The following is a 22,046-nucleotide window of genomic DNA, read 5'->3' as shown; positions in this document are numbered from 1 at the left end:
TAAAGTTGGTTTTGCTAATAAATCAATTATATTCAATATGAAGAAGAAAAAAATATTATTGAGGAAAATTTAATTTTTCGCACATTTTTTCAAATTGTAATTTTTGGAAGATGAATTGCAAAAAACATTGCATTTTGCATCAGAACAATTGCTTAACACGTCAATATGTGAGTTGCAGCTATTTTATTATTCATTTAAAAAAAATTAAAAAATTTTCAAATAAACTTTTCAAGTTTTTTCAAGATGATAAAGAACATAGAAATTGGAGATTTTATTTAATTTTGAACAGTCAAATTTATTTAATATGTGATTATAATTCACATTTAATAGTCAAAATTGATTAATTTCAAAAAGTTGAAAAAAATAAAAAACTGATCAAATCATCCCATGATAATGTGAATTGTATCAATGAAAACATCACAAGAATTTTATTAATCAATTAAGATTTTTTAATGAAAATTGCATGTATGTTTCATGTTATTAATTACAATATGTTACTTTGACGCACTTTTTGATAATCAGAACGCACATTTTGTCCATTGTATTTTCAACTGTGTGAAGAAGGTGCCAAAAGGTTAGTGCTTGTGATCACATTTTGGAAATTAAATAGCATAAAGTGAATGTATGTATCTTTCATTCAAAATTATATTTTTTCAATATAAAATTCATTTTCAACAGAATTGGCTGTTACAATCTGCTTTTCTAATAACTGAACCGATTTTCATTCAATTATTCGAATTTGAAGTCAATTTGTGGTTTTTCATAGAATTTCTTCATAGTCAATGAAAGATGAGAACAATTTAAGTTAATTGGTTTTTTTTTGACGTAATGTTTATGTTGTTTTTGGAATTTCAAATTATATTTAATTATTCATATAATATTTTATGATTTTTCAATAAATTCGTATTCTTACAATGAAAAACAGTTTATTTTTGAAAGATCAGCTATTTTTTTCGATTTTTCCAAAATATTATTGCAAAGTTAAACTTGTGAAAAAATAAATAACTGCATTGATGGAAATTGCTCAACTTAGTTAGAAAATATTACGAAGAATTAAAAAATTGAATGATCCACTATCCGATAAAATACTCAACACAAAATTGGACTATTTTGAAATAGTGACTTTCTTGATTGTTAGACAAAGTTATTCTTATTATAACACGAATTTGATATCATCCACAAAACAAATAATTCAATGTTTCTCTTTCCGAATGAAATCAAAACTTTTTAATCAGAAAATGAGAGAACAAAAGAAATGCAATAAAAAAACATTAGTCACAAATAAATATTTGTATTGGAAGAATTGTAATGTGGTAAAATTGTTCTTTCGAAATAATTCTCTGATAACATTAATGATGTTAAAACAATAATTGAACAAAACAGTGATAATTGAAAATTAACTACAGCTATTTCAATAAAGACCTGAAAAAATCGTTGATGTTATATTTTCATGATTATACATAGAAATTATCACTGCGTTTGAATTAACAAATGCAAAAACCTTTCTTTCTCCTTTTGTGAAAACAAATTGACGCATATTTCCTTTTTAAAAGTTGATATTGGTTTCTGTATGTATAATAATTTTTTTATTTTTTAATGTTTTGCTTTTTTTCTCCAAAAAAACAATATATTTAATCGATCAAACTTATTTTTATCATATATGAATGAAAAAAGTCATGGATCAAAAAGAAAAAAAAGAAATATGGATATTTAAAAGTGGAAAAAATTGCTATTTATTAAATAAACAGTGAAATTATTTATTATGCATTAAATAAAATTGAATAACACAAACTGTCAAAAAGTCTGATTTCGGAAACGCGTTGACAAAAACAGTTCGTTATTGAATTAATTCATTATATACGATGTTTACAACCTTGTTTTGTTGATATTCTCTCTTATGAGGGAGTGCAATGTATAGATTTTTGCTGCAATGACATCTGCTCATGGCAACATACAGTTGACCATGAGAATAAACTGGGTTTGGAAGATACAACCCAACGTGTGAAAAAGATTGCCCTTGCGCTTTGTTTATGGTCATAGCAAAAGAAACCCGAACCGGGATCTGCAGGCGTTTGAGACAAAATGGCAACGTCCTGTCTCTGGCTGTTGTCAGTATTGGAGCAAGAATTACAGAAGAATTTTTATCAAACAAATTCGAAATTGGATTGCATCTAATACACTGCTTCCCCAGCTGCTCCACAATTAGCCTTGTTCCGTTGCAAAGGCCATTAGCGAGGTCCAAATTTCTGAGTAGAATAACAATTGCTCCAACCTTTAAATGTAGCTGGTGCGGTGGCAATCCAGAAGGAGTCAGTGAATTAAAATATTCAATACTAAATGATGTGTAATCGTCATTGGGATCTTCAAACTCTGCTGAATCTGCACTGGTGTAAGTTCTTGATTCTGAATTAATAAGATCTAGAATTTGACTATTCACTTCAAATGTGTCATCGTTTTTTGTGCATAATATACAACGATCTTTCATCATTTTTATTTCTTCCATGTCGTTGAATTTGTTTCCGAACACACTTTGAATTAGTTGATCCTCATTTATTCTCCACCGTGAAACATCAACTTTTTTGTTTTTATCCATGATCGATAAATCACCATCACCAACTTTTCTGAGAAAGCTTGCAAATGCTGTATCTGCTCCTGTCCGCATGTTTGTTGATAGGGAATGGACCTGAAACGAACTCCATAGATCACAACTCTTGATACTGCAAGAAATCATTTCTTGCCTTCCTCCTCCTCTCACAACGGGTGGAAGTTGCCTAAAATCTCCTCCAAAAACCATCAAAACTCCTCCAAAAAAATCCTTGTTCTCATGTAGATCTTGAAGAAGAATATTGATAGCAGTTAATGCATATTTCGGTGCCATTGGTGCCTCATCCCAAATAACACATTTCACTTTTCTTAATGATTGGGCTTCTTCTGAATTCAGTTCCATTAGAGAAATTGCATTATGTTCCTCAATGGGCACAGGAAGACGAAAAAGAGAGTGAACAGTTTTCCCTTTTGGAAGCAAAGTTGCGGCGATCCCAGTCCAAGCAACACATTGGCATATAACTGAATGTGCAGACAAATAATGGTAAATTACATTATATAGAAAAGTTTTTCCGCTTCCACCAGGTCCATCCAAAAAATGACAATTGCATACAGTTGAACCTCGGGATGAACTCAGAATGCTTTCTTTGATACTCTCAAATGCCTCCTTTTGTTTTTCATTTAGCAACTGAATATTTCTTGAAGCTAATAACATGTGATCATCTTGTGATAAATCATCAATGCATTTAATGGGTATATATCCGGGAGGGGCAGATATCAGATCTTCAAGATTTTTATTTTCGGAACGAAATAAAAAGTTTATATCGTAGTAAGCTTTTGAATAAGCAAAATTTTCCTCATCTCCTTTCATCATATAATTTTCGGACATATTCTTTTTGAATTTCTTCCACAACACCTCTGGATTCACAACATTGTTGAACAGCAGAATTTGTGCGAATACCTTTCGGAGTTGATTTGGCGATCCAACTGAGGCAACTTCTTCCAAACATTGGTCCCAGTTAAAATCTTCTGATAACAAACCTCTAGATGCTGCGGCTTCCTTGAAAGTGCTATGAATGTGGTTGTCGTATGTTTTCAGATACTCATAAGATGTTGGACCTTTTGCATTCAAAAGCAGCAGACGAAGATAATATCTTTCTTGATCTCTTGGACTGACTGTGTACAACCTTGTGACAATTTTTGATTTGTAGCTTCGATATTTCCAGGAATGAATCTTTTTGTCGAAAATGAATTTGCTTCCAACCTCTGAATATCTCAAAGATCTTGAATCATGGGGATCATCTGAAATGTTTTCTCCATATTTCTTTTGACTCTCAGCATTCAATTTAAAGAATGCAGTCAGAGTTGTATCTCTATGTTGTGCATTTTCCATGGCTTCAAATTCTTTTCCCGAACGAAAGAAAACAAACTGCTTGTCAGGGAGATGAACAGCCAAACGAACTACAGTGTGTGACATTCTTTGCATCGAATATTCGAACAACCTCCAACATGCTTCTGGGGATCCGACATATCTCATATCTATATAGTTTCTGATTTCGTCTATTTTTTCTTTTTCACTTTTTTCTTTTTCATTTTCTGTCTTAACAAAATTAGAGATCATTGAAGATGAATTCGATGCTGATGCTGATGCTGATGCGGATGAGGAAGTGATTGTTATTGGTCCATCCGAACATAAAGCAATTTCTTTGTTCGAAAATTTCATGGAAGCTCTATCTGGCCCTTTGTACACATATTTGTAAAGATATTTTACACTGAAAACTGAGGAACATATTTCAACGTTGATATGTGCATTGAACTTTCGAAGCAGGTAGGGATTGTACGTAACAATCCATCTGTTGTCAATTTCTTTTTTGTTTAATGAAACCACTTCACCTTTTCTTCTTCTGTATTTAATAAAACCTTGTCTATCCTTGGTTGTTTCTTCACAAAATTGTTTCGGAAAGCACTTTTGACACTTTCCATCAGCCATGCATTGGGTATTTGGTTTATCTAACCCACATGGTCCATGAACCATATGCCTCAATACTATTTCTCTCAAATTATTATTTGATCCATCTTCACTGAGAGGGGGAATTTCTGCACATATGCATTTATCAATATCCTCTGATGTTCTTGGTTTGTTTTGATCATGCAAAGTGAGAAGCAAATGGCAATGCGGAAGTCCCCTTTTCTGAAACTCAATTTTATATACATATGCTTTGAGTGAACCGAATGGTATTCCCTTCTTTATGTCTCTCATTAATTCATCGAGCTTGAGTTTGAATACTCTTGCAATTAGATCTGGCCTATCAGCTTGGTGAATGTGCGGCGAAGCGATGTTCTCGATAATTTCAGGCCATTTTGGATTGCACGTGAAAGTCAGAAAGATATCTGGCTTTCCATATTTTGAAACAAGGCTCATGGCGTCCATATAGCATTGTTTAGACCACCGAGGACTTCCAACAAAGGAGGAAGGAAGTATTATTCTTCTTCCCAACAATATTTTTTGATTCAAAGAAGATGAGGAAGAGGATAAAGAGGAAGAGGATGAATGAGTATCTACATCGAAATCATTGTTATTTAATGCATCATTCAGTTGATTATAATAACCTCCGAACATTTGCTGTTGATGTGTGTGATAGTACAAAGTCTTCATTCCTTCTATTCGACAGAAGGAATCCACGATATATTGTTGAAATAGTTTCCCTCCAAGATGAATTGGAGACCATGAATTTCTGATTGCAATAACGTTGAGTGCATGAGTTCTAATATTTGATCTGAATCTTCTCTTTTTTTGTTTTGTGTGATCTTCTTTTTTTTTCATTTCACTTTCATAATCTGAATTCGATTTGTTTTTATCACTTTGTTTCTCATCTGAAAATCCAACTTCATCATCATTTGATGAATTTTCTTCATTTTTGACTTTCTCCTTTTTATCGTCTTCGTAAACTTCTCCATTTGGAAAGAACAAAGGATAAATAAGTGGATCACACAAAGGATCGTTCATGGCAATAGTTGACAACTTGTCTTCTTCAGCATATATGGTTAATCGCTGCACAGGAGGCAGTCCATCGTCACTGACGAATACTGCAGCAACTTCGTTCGATTGCGGAGCAGCAAACTCTTTCCCAAGTTTTCTGCCTTCTGGATCAAAAGTGAGGCAAACTTTTTTCATTTTTCTTCCCATTTCCATTGCCTTTTTCAGCTCCTTTGAGTAAACATCATTCATCATTTTATAGCTTTTTGCAAAGGGATTAGAATTTCGGAACCATTGAAACAGAGAAGAAAATAGATTATAAAAAACTCGCTTATTATGTGTGTTTCTTTTGAATTTTTCAGTTGCTTCTTCTGTGTCAAGAATATAAACTTGACCAAACTTTGGATCATCATAACTTAATGACTTCATAGGATAGGCTCTTCTCTTCGTTTCTCCTTTAATAGTGAATTGCATAGAGAAATAATCTGGTGTTTCTGCATAAAAAGAACCGCAAGCAAGAAAACAGTTAATTTTTCTGATGTTTTCAAAAAAATTGTCACTTTCTAGATGCTCATGATTAAAAAGAGAACGGAGAATATCTGGAAAGTGATCGATATCGATTGGAGGTTTGTGTAATCCACTACAAAAGTCATTAAAATATATAATTCCATTTCTCTTTCTTTGTATCTCAGATTTGAAATGCAGTGCTCCACATATAGTACATTCAAATTCCATTGGACCCAAATAAAATAAGATGTTGGAATAATTGTTTTGTTTTCTCCTGCACGTTATGGACACTTCGTGAATTTCGTGTTTTTCAAAAAACTTTTCGTTTTGTAAATTATTATTTGAAATTAACATATTTTTGCGACGAATTTTGACTTTTTCCATCGCTTGAAATGAAGAACATGCTTGTTTGTTCTCATCTTCACAATACAAAGATGATGAACTTACACTTGAATTTTCTTCTTCATCGAAATTTGTTTCATCGTTATCATCGTCATAAATGGTCATTTTAGCTTTGTTTTTAACAACATTCAATTGTGTTTTGGATCTGAAATAATTAGCAATAAAACATGAATTATATTATTTAAATAAGTGTAACTTGAGACATATTGAGGTTGAAGGATACTTATAAACTTTTGGTCTTCCTCTCCCTCGCTTTTTCGGTCTTCCTCTTTTGCTTCTCTTCTTGCCGTTCATATGCGATGAACTATTTTAAACAACTTTGTGAAATATCAAATACAAATTTGAAATTCAAATATTTAATACTAACATTTCTGTATATAAGAAGTTATTATAAATATAAAATTGATCATAGATGAAATTAAGATTTTAAACTTCAAATAAAATTTGTTTATCTATTCTATCAGAATTATTGAATATGATTCAATAAAGAATATTTGACATCACTTTGGAGAATAACACATGAAATGCATGTTAATAATTAATGAAAAGCTCGTGCATTGAAATCTGTATTCCTACTGTATATGACAAAAAAATTCATGTTTGAAAAATTGCAGAAAAACAACGGACAAAGCGATTCTTATAAATTTTGGTATGATGTGTGGGAAAAATCCAATTTACAAAATAAAAATTAAACTAAGTTGCAGAGCCTTCTGAGAATCCAGATATGAGTGTCACATTTTTGATCTTTTTCGACTTTTTTTAATTATATCCAGCCAGATGTGGGGAAGTTGGCAGAATAAGGGTCGAATATGGGTTCAACACATGGTGAACAGCACATATACAAAATATAAAAAAAAATCTGAGATGTGGAGCCAAATGCATGTCTTAAAGGATTATAATAGATTAATTGGCAAAGCATTCGAGTGAAAGAAGCAAATATCTTTATATATACTTCTGTTTTATGATAAGTCATACGTTCATTTATCTTTCACAAAAAACAAAAGAAGAAAAGAAGAAAAAAGAAAAAAGAAAAGAAAAAGAAAAAAAAATTACAAATGTCTAAATTTTTTTGAAAAGTTCTTTTTGTTTAATTTTCAAATAGAATTATAATTTCATATTTCGATCAAATATCTGTTTCCACTTGCCAAAATTTGCTATTATGAAAATAAAATCTTGATAATGTTTATTTTTCCATTTCAGCGAAATTTAGTCAGTGGGTACAGAAATTTGATCGAAATATGAAATTTTCGTTTTATTTGAAAATTAATCAAAAAGAACTTATCAGAAAATTTAGACATATATGAGTCAAACTGAAGAAAGAAGAGTTTCATTGCAAGGGTTGTGTCACTCTTGGGAGACAATGTGTGTAAGAGCCAAGACTGTCAGAGTGAAGGATTTGGAATCGTTCGTAGGAGAGCTCAGTTGAACACGCTTTGTACTTCCAGGCGTAACTTCGCACCTCCAATTGATCAACAGATTATTGCCGAAAGGAGTTACGACAGGAAGATGGAATGGAATGATGAGGCTGAATGCGTCAATCCTCCAACAGATAAGAAAATGGAGATGGATATTGATGAAGAACCCCATACGCAGACTAAATCCAGTGTTTATTTTAGAATCAGTGCTAACAACAAATGCATCAGAATGCTCCTTGAGAGCAACCCTCAGAATAAGCAGGATGCAGCCGGATTGTCACAGTTGTTTTCCGTTCACCGTGAAAAACCAATCATCCAACTTCAGTGAATAAAAAGACGTAGAACTTGCTCAAAACACTCTGCCCCAATCCTATCAAAAAGTCGTGCATCACATTTCAGCTTTTTTTTGACAATTCGGAACTTGTATTCAACGTGAACAGATGAAATGCAGAAATGAATCTTCGCCCAACACTCAAAACGATATGGACATTGAAGGAGAAACTGAAAATAGTACTAAAAGCAGTTCATCTCACCGAGTTGCTGAACACAAGAGTTGATGCTTTGTCCCCCCTGGAAAGAGCAGGAGACTACAGCATTGCAGACAGCGAGCTCACAGAAATCTTGTCAGTTCTTCAAGTATCTACCACACTGGACGCCTTTGCAACTCAACGCAACCGCAAGGTCGATCATTGGTGCGGAATAGGAAGCCAATTGGTATAAGACGGTCTAGTTTATGAGTGATTATTTTTGAAATCATATTTTTTCTAAGCCTGTGTGACATGACAAATCAAAAAAGTTGTGTCAGTCAAAACTGATCTCATGGACCCATTTAACTTTTCAAATTTCCATATTAATCAATACTCAATTTGGACCATTTTCTTATTTTTTATAAATAGGTTAATGAAATAAAAAGTTTGTGATTTTGATAAAATTTTTCTTGAAGCCATTTTTGAAACTTTTTTCTTCACAAGTATTGAAGCTTTCTTTATTCGATGATTAAATGCTTGATCAATAAATATTGAATTGCTCAAGTTGAATAAACGCTTATTAAAATCAAAGTATTCAATATCATTTTCAAATAGAAAGAGTTGATGTTTTAGAAAGCTCCTTTTTCACAAATGCGATTATTCGATAAACAAATGCAATAAATTATGTGGAATTAGCGACTGATTGTATTCTATTGAATATATTGAAAATAGTCTTTTCAAGAGATTCACAACGAAATGTCCATTCATTGGCTTACGGTAACATTAAACGTTAAAATATAACCCAACATTTCGTTACAGGAGAAGATTGAATTTAAAAAATAGATTGATGTTCAATATGCAATAACAATTGTCAAAATGAATAGGGTCAACTTTTTAATGGGACTTTTTTCTTTATTGGCACTTTTTTGTTTTTGCATGCCAATCATTTAAAAAAGCTAGATGGGCGTCAACACTCGGATGAGTGTGTTTATAAAACAAATACATTAATTACCAGTTTGTTTTTTAAATTTTGTTTATTTTTCGTAGAGATACAGCAATTTTTTATTTATTTTGAAGTGACTTTTTTCAGCCGAGGAAGCATTTCACAAAATTTTGAAATCCATTTTTAAAAACTACTAGCATTATTTTTTTTATATTCAAAATCTTAAGTTTAACAACTTGTTTTTTCTTTATTTTTTTCACATTTCAATTTTTTCTCAACATGCGAATACAAATTTGAAAATTTCTTTGTTATTAAAATGATGTGTTAAAAATAAAAACATGATATGAAAATTTCACACTCTGATAAAGAAGTGTGAAAAAGATTGAACATAAAAATTTTCTATTTGTCTCAAACACATCAAAACAGAATAAGCTTGATCGCTGATCATTAAATGTTGTGACCATTCACCTGTTTGATGCAAAACGAAAATTTTTATGTTCAACCTTTTTCACACTTCTTTATCAGAGTGTGAAATTTTCATATCATGTTTTTATTTTTAACACATCATTTTAATAACAAAGAAATTTTCAAATTTGTATTCGCATGTTGAGAAAAAATTGAAATGTGAAAAAAATAAAGAAAAAACAAGTTGTTAAACTTAAGATTTTGAATATAAAAAAAATAATGCTAGTAGTTTTTAAAAATGGATTTCAAAATTTTGTGAAATGCTTCCTCGGCTGAAAAAAGTCACTTCAAAATAAATAAAAAATTGCTGTATCTCTACGAAAAATAAACAAAATTTAAAAAACAAACTGGTAATTAATGTATTTGTTTTATAAACACACTCATCCGAGTGTTGACGCCCATCTAGCTTTTTTAAATGATTGGCATGCAAAAACAAAAAAGTGCCAATAAAGAAAAAAGTCCCATTAAAAAGTTGACCCTAATTAGAATAATTGACGTTATAATGATTACAACTAAGAAAAGCATTGAAATGTCTGTAAACTACAGAGAACGAACTATTAACTCTGTAGAATTGGTCTATCCATTGAACACATTTGCATTCAGATTTACAAGATCGACTTTCTCTATAGAAGGAGGCAAAATTGTTCATGATTGTGAAATAACACTGAAGTTGATTGATGGTGATCCTTCGTTTTCATTATCAACCACATTTTTGGCACATAAGTTAACTTTGCCGAATATGAAAATTATTTTTTTTCTTTATCATCCAACTTGACGAAAAGCATCATTAACAAATCCCTTCCATTTGTGTCTGAAAATGTGGTACATATTTTATTGGATTCTCTGAACAGTTTTGATTGAAGTTATCAAATGAATGCCATTCTTAATGTTCATTTTGAACGAGTACTTAAATCAATTTTTTTTCTGGAATGATTATCAGGCTATTAATTCATAGAATAATTGATTTGCAACCAGGCTATAAATTTTAATATTAAAACACGAACATTTTCCTTCAAAGACAAAAAACACTTTGTCTGCAGTCTTCTATTTGGTTCAAATTGTTTCTTTGAATTTTTTATACAAAAACAAAGTCACTTTCTTAAGAGAGATGTGGATGTGAAACGCAATCAAATCGAATCACAGATATTTGAAGAGCAATACTTGCTGAGCTTCAAAGCACCCTTTGTTCAAAAGCTGGCGCTGTGGGGATGCACAACAGAATCGTTTGAAGGGGAAGATGATCTGCTGCTGTGGGTTGTGAAATATCAGAGCGAGACAATCTTTGTGTCTTCCACTGAAGACAACCACATGAACGGCAAACAATGTGAAGTGCCCAGTGCACCATGCTACTCATTGAGCTTTGGAGTGCAGTAGATAGTTCCGTCTCACTGATCTCAGCTGTTGGTGTTGCTCCAGATAGTCATCTGCGCACCATTCAGTTCAACCAGTTTTTCAATCTTCTGTACCGATTCATCGATATTTGTTCAATTCTATCTCGTCACAGCCATCAAGCACTTCATTGCCATTTTCACCAATTCTGCAAACTTCCAGTTCGAGTATCTGGTCTTCCTCTTTGACTTCTCATTTTCTCACTCTGGCTGTTTTGCAACACACCACACCTGCAGCAGTCTCTTTCTCTCCTTTGTCCATCCTGCTTTGTTTTCCATCTCTCCTGCTGCACACAGCTCAACTCAACTCCTCCATGCTCGCCATCAGGGGTAATCCCTTGACTGTCTTCAACTACTCCATCTTGTATCTTGTTTTCACTTTCTCATAATTTCTCCTCTCCACCTCTATCAACAACATAGCACTCATAAATATTTTCCTTCAGTGGCTTTTGCTTTCAATCTTCACCAGAGCGCCTCTGCATCCAGATTCGCTTTGTTTCATTTGGTGTTTTCATAGTGCTGAATCATATGCCTCCCCTCTTTAGCCGAAGGAGATCTCGCTTTTTCCGACTCTTATTTCTTCGATTGAACTTACACAGGTCCCAGCACCTCCTTCGGCTCGTCTGTGCTTTTTGAGTCTCCACCATCTGAGCATATTACCTTGCTCAACTGTCACTGTTTGTAACATAATCCATAATCTGGAAGCGGAGCAAAAGAACAGACACTGAAAGGGAGCGCTATGAGCATGAGTAATATTCCCGAACTCTCGCTTGTCGTGTGATTCATTGATGGAGCTGGCATATAATGCTCTTCAATAACAAATGGATACTGCTGAGACAGCATCTTCTCATTCATATATGCAACCCAGCATCAACGATCATTTATCCCAATTTATCAAGCGCAACTGCTTGAATATTTTGTGTCTCTGGAGGTACTGTTGGTGTCAAAAAAACAATATTTTGTGGGGAACAACTCCTCTGACCGAAATAACCCTTCAGAAAGCAGACGATCGTCTTCCCGCCTGAAAATCACCAACTCTGATATTTACTCTCTGACTCTGGAGAACTTGAAAGAAGACGAATGTTCTTTTGACAGCATCTCTTTGTGGATCCGGAATGAGAAGCGCCTCCTGGCAGTCATCATTTCCAACATTTACTTTTTATTCTTTGTCCCTGTGCTGTTATCTCTTGCAGTTTAGGAGGCCAAAAGCCTCGTGGAGCTAAACTTTTTTTGCAGCTCCTCCTGCAATGCGAACAGACTTTCCGCCTCGTGACAAGCGCAGATAGTGTGGATATTGTCGATAGCAACGAGTTCGATGATGAAGGGTATGTGTCGGAGAGTAAGGCCCAGTGGCGCGTTCAGCTGACCACATTTGCTTCGGTTCACTCCACTTTTGAAATTTCTGTTGCTGTTCTGTTTTGCAAGAACGATAATGTTCCGCACGCAACGTTGTCCCTCATTTTCAAAAATAGGTCTGAGCCTGCCTGTTCTGCCCACCCGGCTGAAGCAACTGCTCATGCACTCCCAACATGGCCGATGCTCCTCCTCTTTGTGTTAAGCATGCTGTTTATGGCCGCTCTTGCAATGTTGCGGAAGAAGGTGAAGAACATGAGCAGGGGGCTGAAGAAAATTGTGGCTGACATAATGCAGAAGGATCCAAAACTGATTGAAATGATAACGATCGAGACATTTACATTGCAGAAGTTTCGAAGAGCTATGTGGGAGAGAAAAAAAAAGAATGAAGAGATTAGGAGGATATATTTTTAACAGCAACAAAAAAATCGAATCTAATGGATTTTCTGACGTGCTCTTCTTATCATGAGATGCTAATTGTGGACCTGTGTGATTCGCTCTTAATGCTGCTTCATAGAATGAACGAAAAACAGAGTCAAAAGCTTAAAAGTTAGAAAGAAAAAATATTCAAAAATAAATGAAAGGTTATGATTTGATTCTATTTTGAGAAGATGATCACTATATTTTCATTCATCCTTGAAAATGGTTTTTTTTTCTAATACAAAAACAGTTTAAAAAAAAATTGCAATTATATAATTCCAAGAATAAAATAAAAAGCGTATAGAAATATCAATTCGACAATAATTTTGATATTCGAATTGGTATTTCTAAAATTTTTTGAAAACTTAACAAAAATTAGAATGTTATGCAACTGCAATTCATAAGCTAGTGCATGCTGAAAACAATAAAAGACGAAGTGAGAATCTTAAAATCTTTGTATACTCAATGCTTTCGAGATAACAAAAATTGAAAAATGTTGATGTTAATGGTTAATTCTCAGAACATGAAATTTTTGAAAAAAATATATCAAAAATGATTATACGAAAAGCGAAACAAGAACAGAAAAAATACGAATGATTAATTAATAATTAATATTTCCCAACAAAAATAAGGATAAACAATCAGATATAATAATTCCATATTAACAGATCATTTTGTTGCAAATGATGATTTTCCTCACAAATATAAAAAATGCATTATCTAATCAGTTTCAGCTCAAAAAAAGGCGAACATCAATAAATGACAAAATGACAGGTTTGACTTGTCAGAGATTGATCTTACAAGACACAAAACCATAACATAAACAGTTACAAAACCCAGGACACTTAAGTCTAGAATAATTTTTTTGAATGTTTATTCAAAACAATTCCAAATCAAAAAACAATTCTTGATTAACTTTCTTGATTATATCTTTTGAATGCCTGTCAAAAAATTTGTCTCTTCAATAAGAAATTATAACAATAAGAATGGTCAAACTTCCATAAATCATATGGGTGTTTTTTTTTGAAACGTTACAAAATATTAATTGATCTAAAAATCAGATCACAAATGATCAGAATATGTTGATCATTCCGTTCCCATATTATTTCACAAATTAAATCATGTTTTGTATTTTTTCTATCTCTTTCAAAAATATTTTTAAAAATTGTTTGCATATCATAAATATTTGAAACTTTTTTTATAACTTTCACTTTTGATTTATATTATTTTCGTGTTGCTTGAATCTACGAATTGATATGTTTCTATTTCTTGATTTTTGTTTCATTGGTGATATTTTTCGTTAAAATCTTTTGAATTCTGTTAAATTATATAATGCTTTTAATTGCTAGAAAATAAATAAGAAAAAAAAAGTTCGTTTTGGTAGTTTTTTCTCGATATTTTTGATAGAAGAAATATTATTGTTTCATACACATAGCATTCAAATCACATTCAAATAAACGTGCTCAAAAGAAAAAGATTCAGATGTTGAATTGAAAAAATGAAATAAACAAACAATTTATTATTAGACAGGCACAAAAACAGCAAATCAGAGAAAGAACAAGTTTATCATTTTGAGGAACAAATTATGAACATAACCTCAATGGTTACAACAATAACATGTCCTTTTTAACTTTCTTTTGCATTTGATCATAATTTATTGCCTGAATATATCAAGTTCCGTTCAGCTCAATAACTCGAAAAAGATAAGTATTTCAAACTGATCAAAATCTCTTGTCACATGAAGATATCGTCTTTGTGCAGCTGTTGGAGCTTCCAGCAGGAGTGATGGGGTATCTGAAAAATCTTCTTGTGGCTGGTTCCGTGCATCAGTCGTCTTTTCGCTCGGCTCATTCGTCTTTTTCTTCTTTATCTTTAATTCGGATGAGTAGAAAAAAAGTGGAGAAGGCTAAAGGTCATTAGCCCATCATCTTCATTTGCATCGACAGTTGATACTTCGGAGGCATCGGTGGTAGCTGCGTTTTTCACGTCATCAGCAGTGATGGAAAACATCGAGAGGCGGCTGCGGATAGTGGCGCCAGAATAACTTGGGCATATGTTCTGCACATATCGCTATCGCTGAAGATGCTGCGTGAATATGCAGTCACGTAGCTTTCTGCGTGGTTCGTGTGTATTTTGAACATACGCAATGAAAAGCTTTCGGCGATGATTTCAGTTTTGTTTGTGGCTCCGCTTCCGTCGCTTGCAGCATCGGTGGGCACGAAGTCGTGGAGTAAGCTGATATTTTTTGTGGCAAATATGAATGAGTTATTGTGGATTAACGATCAATTTTAATCCTTCACCACAGATCTTGCAATAGCAGTTGTTGAGGTGTGTGGAGTGAAACTGGATGATAAAGTGATGGGAAAATGTGCAGCAATGTTTGAAAAGGTGAAGAGCTGAAGATCAAGAAGGAAGACCTGGAGAGGACGAAGGCGAATGCGGTGTTGAAGCTTAGCAAGACGGACGGGAAGTGCGAGGGGCATGTTGTGGAGCTGGAGATGGAGAAGGAGGGGCTGGGGCGGCAGATCCGGGAGCTGAAGGAGCAGCACGAGGAGGCGAAGCAGGAGATGGAAAAGCGGAACTCGGAGTTTTACATGCTGCTGCAGAAGATCCGGGACGACGTGCGGATCTCAAAGGGATGAGCGGGCTGGAGGAGCAACTGCAGGAGAATGACGAGATTAAAGGATGCGGGAGAGGAAGATTCTGGAGCTGAGCGAGGAGCACAACCCAAAGGTGAAGGAAGTGAAGGAGCAGCTGTTGGCGATGAAGGAGAATGTGGAGTTGACTAATGTGGGGATTGTGAAGGTTAAGAAGCAGCAGATGCAGCAGAGTGGGGTGGTAAATGTGGATGATAAGCGGACCACAGTTGTTTTGGTGGTAACGCTTACCACGCCTTCTTTGAATGCCCCAGCAGAAAGAGTGATGATTCCGTTTTCTTCTTTGCTGATTCTGCCTTCTGGGTTTCGTAAAAACTCAAATGAGAAGCTTGCAGCAAGCATCGGGGATTGCAACGCTGTGATGGTTGGGCCAGACCCGAGCGGGAAGGGGGTTGTTGTGAAAGTGGGGAGCGGGATGAGTGTTGTGGGAAGAAGACAACGGTGGGTGGAAAGTTAGTGAACGAGATGTGGGATAAGCGAAAGATCGAAAAGAAAGGTTCTGTCGAAAGTGCAGGAAAAGACGATACACATGCAGAAGGCGCTGTGCAATAGATGAATGAGAAGCTGCAGACGGAACTTGTGCAATAGAAGTTGGAGCAGAAGAAAAAGAAGGAGTTGCATGAAGAGACGATGGAGCATCGGATGAGAACGGTTTCTTGGTCACTAAGGCAAGTTACGCACGATACGGCGCAAGAGCTTTTGGTACCGATCACTTTGCAGTCGTCTGTGCAGATGAAGCATTTGTTGAAGCCGCTGAAAATAGGGCTGCAATTGTCACAAGTGTGGAAACTGATGTGGATTCTGTGGATATTTTGAGACAAGATCACAACAGACTTGAGTGAGTACAGCGCTGTGTTAGTGGGAGTTGCGGTTACAAGGTTATGGTTTGGAGACTATGTGTGCATGCGGCTAGGGGAGAAGCTCGTAGCGCAGAAGAAGAGCGAGGCAGCGCGGTGGGTGATGGTGTACGGGGTGGAGCTGTTCCGGAAGGACTTTGCGGAGGTGTGGCTGTTTGGGAAGTTTGAGCGGGAGGAGTTAACAAGAGGCGAGCTGTCGTTCTTCTTGTTCCACAAACCATCACTGTTTGAAAGAGGTGATGCCAAAGGAGTCCATAGAGGAGAGTGAGAACTAATTGATGGTATAGTTTTGTATGTTCACGAAGTGCATCAACGCTGTGCTTAAAGGGGTGTCGGAGAAGAAGATTAAGATGACTTTTGAGGAGTTTGAAGGGCTGAACTCGGAGAAGGGGGAGGCGGACACATCAGTGTTTCTGGGGATTTCTGTTGAATAACACCTGAGCAGAAGAAAAGATGAAAAAAGGACGCGATTATGGCGCTGCACGATGAGATTCGTTGATGCGATTCATTGACTTTTCATCATCATCATTTCACGAATTTTGGTGAGGGATCACTTATTCGTTGCAAGAGTCTCTTTTGTGAGAGAGCATTCTGCAGATGCAGCACGCGCTGTTGTTGCGGATCTTTCGGGATGTGTACATGCTGTCTTGGTGCTGTCCGTCACCATTTGTGTCGATGCTGGAGGCGTGATATTGCAACGATTTCTTCACACTGTTCCTGAAGCATCGGGGTTAATTTAATTCCTCCGAAATTTGAGCATATCTGTGTCCATTTAAGAAAAGAACAGTAAAGAAGGAAGTTCGATTGTATTTTGCGCTGCTGAAGATGGCTCTGAATGGCCAGGTGCTGGTGATTTTGGTGTATCAACAGGGGCAAGGGTGGGAGCGGTGGTGGAGGTGGTTCAGAAACGGCAGATGGAGTCTATGCAGCTGACTGTAAAGAAGAAATAAGGGCAGCGGGCACTGTTGCTGATGGATGTGTTGGTTGTGGAGTTGGTGGAACTGCAGCTGAAAAGAACGAGGTGGAAAAGGCGATCAGTTTTGGGCTGCTGCTGTGTGATTGGCAGGTATGGAGCTGTGTCACAAGGCTATGGAAAGGCAGAGGGAGAAAGGAGGAGTCAATGTCTTGTCATGCATCATCTTCTTCTTCCTCTTCCTTCTTCATATTCCTCTTTTCCTTCCTCTTCTTCTTCTTCTCATCTTCCTCCTCCTTCTTTTTCTTCTTTTTCTTCCTCTTCTTCCTCTTTTTTGTTCTTGTTTTCATTATCTTTCAAAAATTATTTTGAAAAAAGTGATAAAATAATTGACATTGAGAATGTAATATTAATTCATTTTCTATTTTATTTTTGAAAAAACACTCGAAAATAAAAAGTTGAAAAAGTTGAATAAGTTGAAGAAGCTGAAGAAGTTGAAGAAGTTGAAGAAGTTGAAGAAGTTGAAGAAGGCGAAGGCAAAGGTGAAGGAAAAAGAGTGGAAGAAGCAAAAGAGAAGAGGCTCCTTTTGTATTCCTTGAGCAGCTGTTGAATGAGGAAATTCCAATAGAAATTGTTCCTTAGGCAGAACCTCGAATTTCAATAATACACCTATCAGACAGCTTCACTTCATCCATAGATACTCAATGTAATACAACGCTTCCGCAATTTCCAATCTCAAAAATATCGGTCTTTGCTTCAATCTGTTTCAGTTTCACATTTGTAATATAAATCTCATCTTTTTTAAGTAAAAATGAAGGCTTCTTGAATGAAATGAATAATATTGAATAGTTATCAACATGAAAATTTCCATTTGCAATGCTCAATAATGATGAATTGAGAACATCAGGTTGATTGTTACTTGATTCACAGTAAAAAGATACTCGGCAAATGAAAGAGAAAGTTGTCCATTTGTTTCAAAAATAATAGAACTGCCTGAATAAGTAAACAACTTACATATGAGAAATTATACACTCTCAATCTGGACTTTCTGTGAGGTTGTGATAAAGATCCCTTCATCTTTAGAAATTGTTGAATTCAGATATACAAAAGCGGCTGAAGGAGATGCTAGCGAGTGCATGCTGACATTATGTGCACTGCATTCCCCAACAATAACTGTCTCCTTTGAGATCAACAGTTGTGAGCACAGATATAGAATAATGTGTTGCTCTGCAATGCTCAATGAGTGGCATGATGTGTCCAACTCTCCACATTGCTTGCTATCTTCGTAAATGTCTGCAACTGAAGATATCAATATCGTCTCGCTCCAGTATTTCACGACTCTCAGCAGCAGTATTTCCTCCCCCATAAATAAATCTGTTGTGCTGTCCCACATCGCCAATTCCTTCACAGATGGCGCTCTGAAATCTGCAGCAAATTATCCAAGCAAAAAAAAACAAATTTAACATTGTAATTGAATAATATAGCATTTCAATAAAAGATAGAGAAAAACCGTTTGATTTGCATGTTTAACATCTTTATCAAACTTGTGGGAAGATTCTTTGCATTAATTGAAATTCCAGGCGTATTCTGTGCAATGAAAAATTATTATCAAATAAAAATTTGATATATTAACGAATCTCAATTTTTAACAAGAAAAAGAATCCACACAAGCTATGAACATTTTATATATCAGCAGTTACAGAATAGTTTAAGCAAATAAAACAATAATTCAAGCAAAATTGAAATTTTAATTTTGATCAGTAAAACAGAAACATAATTTATTGTTTAAATAATTTTTTGAAAAGAAGAATTTCACAATTATCAAACGAATTTTCATAGAAAAGTTTGTTTGACAATTGTGAAATGCGTTTTTTCAAAAAAAAAAATCTAAAAAAATAAAGAAATTTGAATATTATTTTTTATCAAAGCAAAAAATGTTTTTTGAGCTTTTTCTATGCTAATTTTTATTTCACAAAAAACATATTCAATTGCATTATTGAGAAGCATAATATTGCACATTTTTTTGGTTGTGAAATGAACTGTCAGAGTTTATTTCAACATATACAAGAATCATTCTTATTATCATATTACAAGTGAAATTGCGTATATCTTTACAAACCGAACATCCCAGAAAATGCGAAATTTCTGAATCTTGTTCCCATTGTGAAGTGACAGCAGTTTTTTAAGGAGTGATAATGTTTTTGGATCACGAAACAGTTTAATTTAGTCAGGGAACAAAAACCTTCTTGACACTGGAGAACTTTAATTTTTGTGGTATAAGCGGGAAACACACACGCACAAGAATCTGAGAGTATTATTGCCGCTTCTACACATGGTGCATCAATCAATATTCGTTATCGTTTATTTGACTGAATAAGCGCAATTGAAAATGAAGAGCTCATTCATGGAGGTGATTTACAATTTTCAAATTTTAAAAATACTAATATTGATTTAACAAATTTCTGCAAGTGTTACGCAAATCGTGGAGAAGCGATTTACCGCGTTGATCACAAGAAAAATGAAAAATTCATAAACATCATTTTTTGAAATTGTTCGATATTCCGAACTCGTGGTATGGCATGCAACTTACTTCCGAAATTTCTTCAATCATCAGGAACCTTCATTTTTTCAAACTATCGTTTTGTGAAAAATTGGGCTGGAAATTTTTCTGGTTGCATATATTTTAATTATGCTTTGCCGAGTGTAAACCTTTCAGCACTTTTGATCACAGAAAATATGTTTATCTTGAACACAGTGAATGGAATATTTACAAATTCAACTATTTTAGGAGGAGCAGGAATAAACTTCAGTGGACTTTCGGAACAAGCTGTTCAGACCCAATTGATAAGATATAGTTTTTTCCATCAAAATAATGCGAAGAACGGAATGGGAAATGATGTGAAAATAAATAGAGGTGGAGTTAATTCTAATCCTTTTTTTGAATCATATTCAACGACAACGGAAAAGCGAGTTTATTATAATGGAACAGCCGATAGCAAAGTTTACAACGGATGGCTTCCTGTAAAGGTAATGCTTCTAACTCGATATGTCCATGAGAGTGGAAACGATTTGGATGAGCTTTGTGGATTGAACGACTCTATTCCATGCAAAACGATTGAACACGCATTTGGAAAGGTGAGGGACGATGTCGAGTGTAAAGTTATGCTGCTTGAATCAGACTTTGCTCCTTCTTCTGTGCTATCCATCAACAGCAATAAAGTCAAAGTGATTGGTAATGGAACAGACAAATCAGTCGTAAGAACAAGCATGCTGTCAAGTGCTGCAGCCCTGTTTTCAATTAATGTCGGAGATTTGAGTATATTTTCTTTGGAGATTGATCACAACACTGCAATAGAAACTATTGAAATATTATCTGATTCTGGTTCATCTGGGACGGCTCACCTGAAGCATCTTCTCGTCACTTCTACAAGGGCTCAGCCCACTTCTTTTAGCAAGCCATTATTTGACATTGCTTTCGGAAGCATTTCAATTGATTCCTGTATTGTATCTTCTTTGAGAACAAACGCACAGCTCATAAGGGCTCCAATTTCCTCATTTTCTGAAATTTCTAACACGAACTTCACAGAGGTCATTCGAAGCTCTGGAAATTGAGGAGTCATTGAATGCAACCCGACAAATGAGGAGTTATTATTATAGAACAATATCTCGTTTGATGGGTGCAAACGCGAAAGTGGAAATGGAGGATGCCTTTCCATTATGATGCAACCAGGCTCAAAAGTGAGATTTGGAGAAATTGATTCGCTGACTTTTGCAGATTGCAGTGCTCAGGGAGTAGGAAGCAACGGATTTAGAGGTGCGATTCTTCTGAAATTGGAAAATTCAACAAATGATTTTGTTTTTGACAAAATGACATTCACCAACTGCCGTGCTTCACAGTTCAACAACATTTTTATTGAGGCTACGAATTTCAGCCAAGTGATCAATGCAGAGCGGTTGAAGTTTTGTTGTCAACTGATTTCACTCACTGATCTGTGCAGATATGAAAAATGTGATTTTTCGTTTGCAATTCTTCTTGTTCTTTTTCTCCGGAGCAAACCGAGCGAGTTTTGTGTTGGAAATACGAACAAAAGAGATTGGTATATGTGTGGATTTGTTGACGAGCAATGCTCAACCGTAGATTATATATTCTTTCTGCGCAAAACATCAAGTGGAGTGTATATTGCTGTTGATGGCAATTCCACTCTTTCACGAGAGATTTTTCTGTCCGATGGCTCCACAAATGTAAGAGGGATTGGATCTCAGACACAGCTCATCGTTGACAACAATTCGACATAAAATCAAGACGGAATGATTGTTAGCAGAGCGACAGTTTCTTTTTCGAGCATCAAGTTTTATCTGCTAAGTTCGCTATCTGGAAGGAAAGCTCTATTTCTGGTACAGTCAGGATCTTTCTTGTCTGAGCAGTGTGCACTGATGCTTATGTCAGGCACAACATTGTCTAACAGTTTTATTATTTGCACGGGTGGAACAAGCGCAGTGATATCGCTTGTGGTGAAAGGATTCATATTAACAGAAGCACCTCTGATGATTTCACACACGATCGGGCAGCTAAACATTGATCTTTGCAACATTTGGGTCATTCTTTTTGAAAAGTCGCAAATGTTTAATTTTCAAATATGGGTTATTCTTTTTGAAAAGTCGCAAATGTTTTATTTTCGAATAAATTAAAAATTTCATATCTTGATCAAATTTCGGTTCCCACTTATGCAACTTTTCA

General features: G+C 35.0%; 5 protein-coding genes across 5 annotated transcripts; 4 read left to right on the top strand and 1 right to left on the bottom strand.

Moving 5' to 3' along the window:
* Positions 1 to 1,837: 1,837 nt before the first annotated feature.
* On the bottom strand, positions 1,838 to 5,776 carry MONOS_16047 (putative ATP-dependent DNA helicase; the record flags this gene model as incomplete). Its single annotated transcript, XM_067868956.1, has 1 exon — positions 1,838 to 5,776. One exon carries the CDS (start codon positions 5,774 to 5,776, stop codon positions 1,838 to 1,840), a length of 3,939 nt encoding a protein of 1,312 aa, XP_067727511.1.
* A 9,200-nt stretch (positions 5,777 to 14,976) lies between these two features.
* MONOS_12346 (uncharacterized protein) lies at positions 14,977 to 15,523 on the top strand (the record flags this gene model as incomplete). The annotated part of the gene is made up of 2 exons (XM_067864959.1): positions 14,977 to 15,001; positions 15,270 to 15,523. 2 exons carry the CDS (start codon positions 14,977 to 14,979, stop codon positions 15,521 to 15,523), a joined length of 279 nt encoding a protein of 92 aa, XP_067727510.1.
* A 43-nt stretch (positions 15,524 to 15,566) lies between these two features.
* Positions 15,567 to 15,995, top strand: MONOS_12347 (uncharacterized protein; the record flags this gene model as incomplete). The annotated part of the gene is made up of 1 exon (XM_067864960.1): positions 15,567 to 15,995. The coding sequence occupies one exon, from the start codon at positions 15,567 to 15,569 to the stop codon at positions 15,993 to 15,995; it is 429 nt and encodes a 142-aa protein (XP_067727509.1).
* Positions 15,996 to 16,419: 424 nt separating this feature from the next.
* Positions 16,420 to 16,829, top strand: MONOS_12348 (uncharacterized protein; the record flags this gene model as incomplete). The annotated part of the gene is made up of 2 exons (XM_067864961.1): positions 16,420 to 16,557; positions 16,701 to 16,829. The coding sequence occupies 2 exons, from the start codon at positions 16,420 to 16,422 to the stop codon at positions 16,827 to 16,829; spliced, it is 267 nt and encodes an 88-aa protein (XP_067727508.1).
* A 2,555-nt stretch (positions 16,830 to 19,384) lies between these two features.
* MONOS_12349 (uncharacterized protein) lies at positions 19,385 to 21,310 on the top strand. Its single transcript, XM_067864962.1, has one exon. It carries the CDS (start codon positions 19,883 to 19,885, stop codon positions 20,918 to 20,920), a length of 1,038 nt encoding a protein of 345 aa, XP_067727507.1. The 5' UTR covers positions 19,385 to 19,882; the 3' UTR covers positions 20,921 to 21,310.
* The last annotated feature ends 736 nt before the right edge of the window (positions 21,311 to 22,046 follow it).

The sequence above is a fragment of the Monocercomonoides exilis genome, assembly GCF_001643675.1.
Source record: "Monocercomonoides exilis strain PA203 chromosome Unknown scaffold22-1379369, whole genome shotgun sequence".
NCBI lineage: Eukaryota > Preaxostyla > Oxymonadida > Polymastigidae > Monocercomonoides > Monocercomonoides exilis.
Note: the sequence above shows the minus strand (reverse complement) of the source record. Positions and strands in the feature narration are given on the sequence as shown.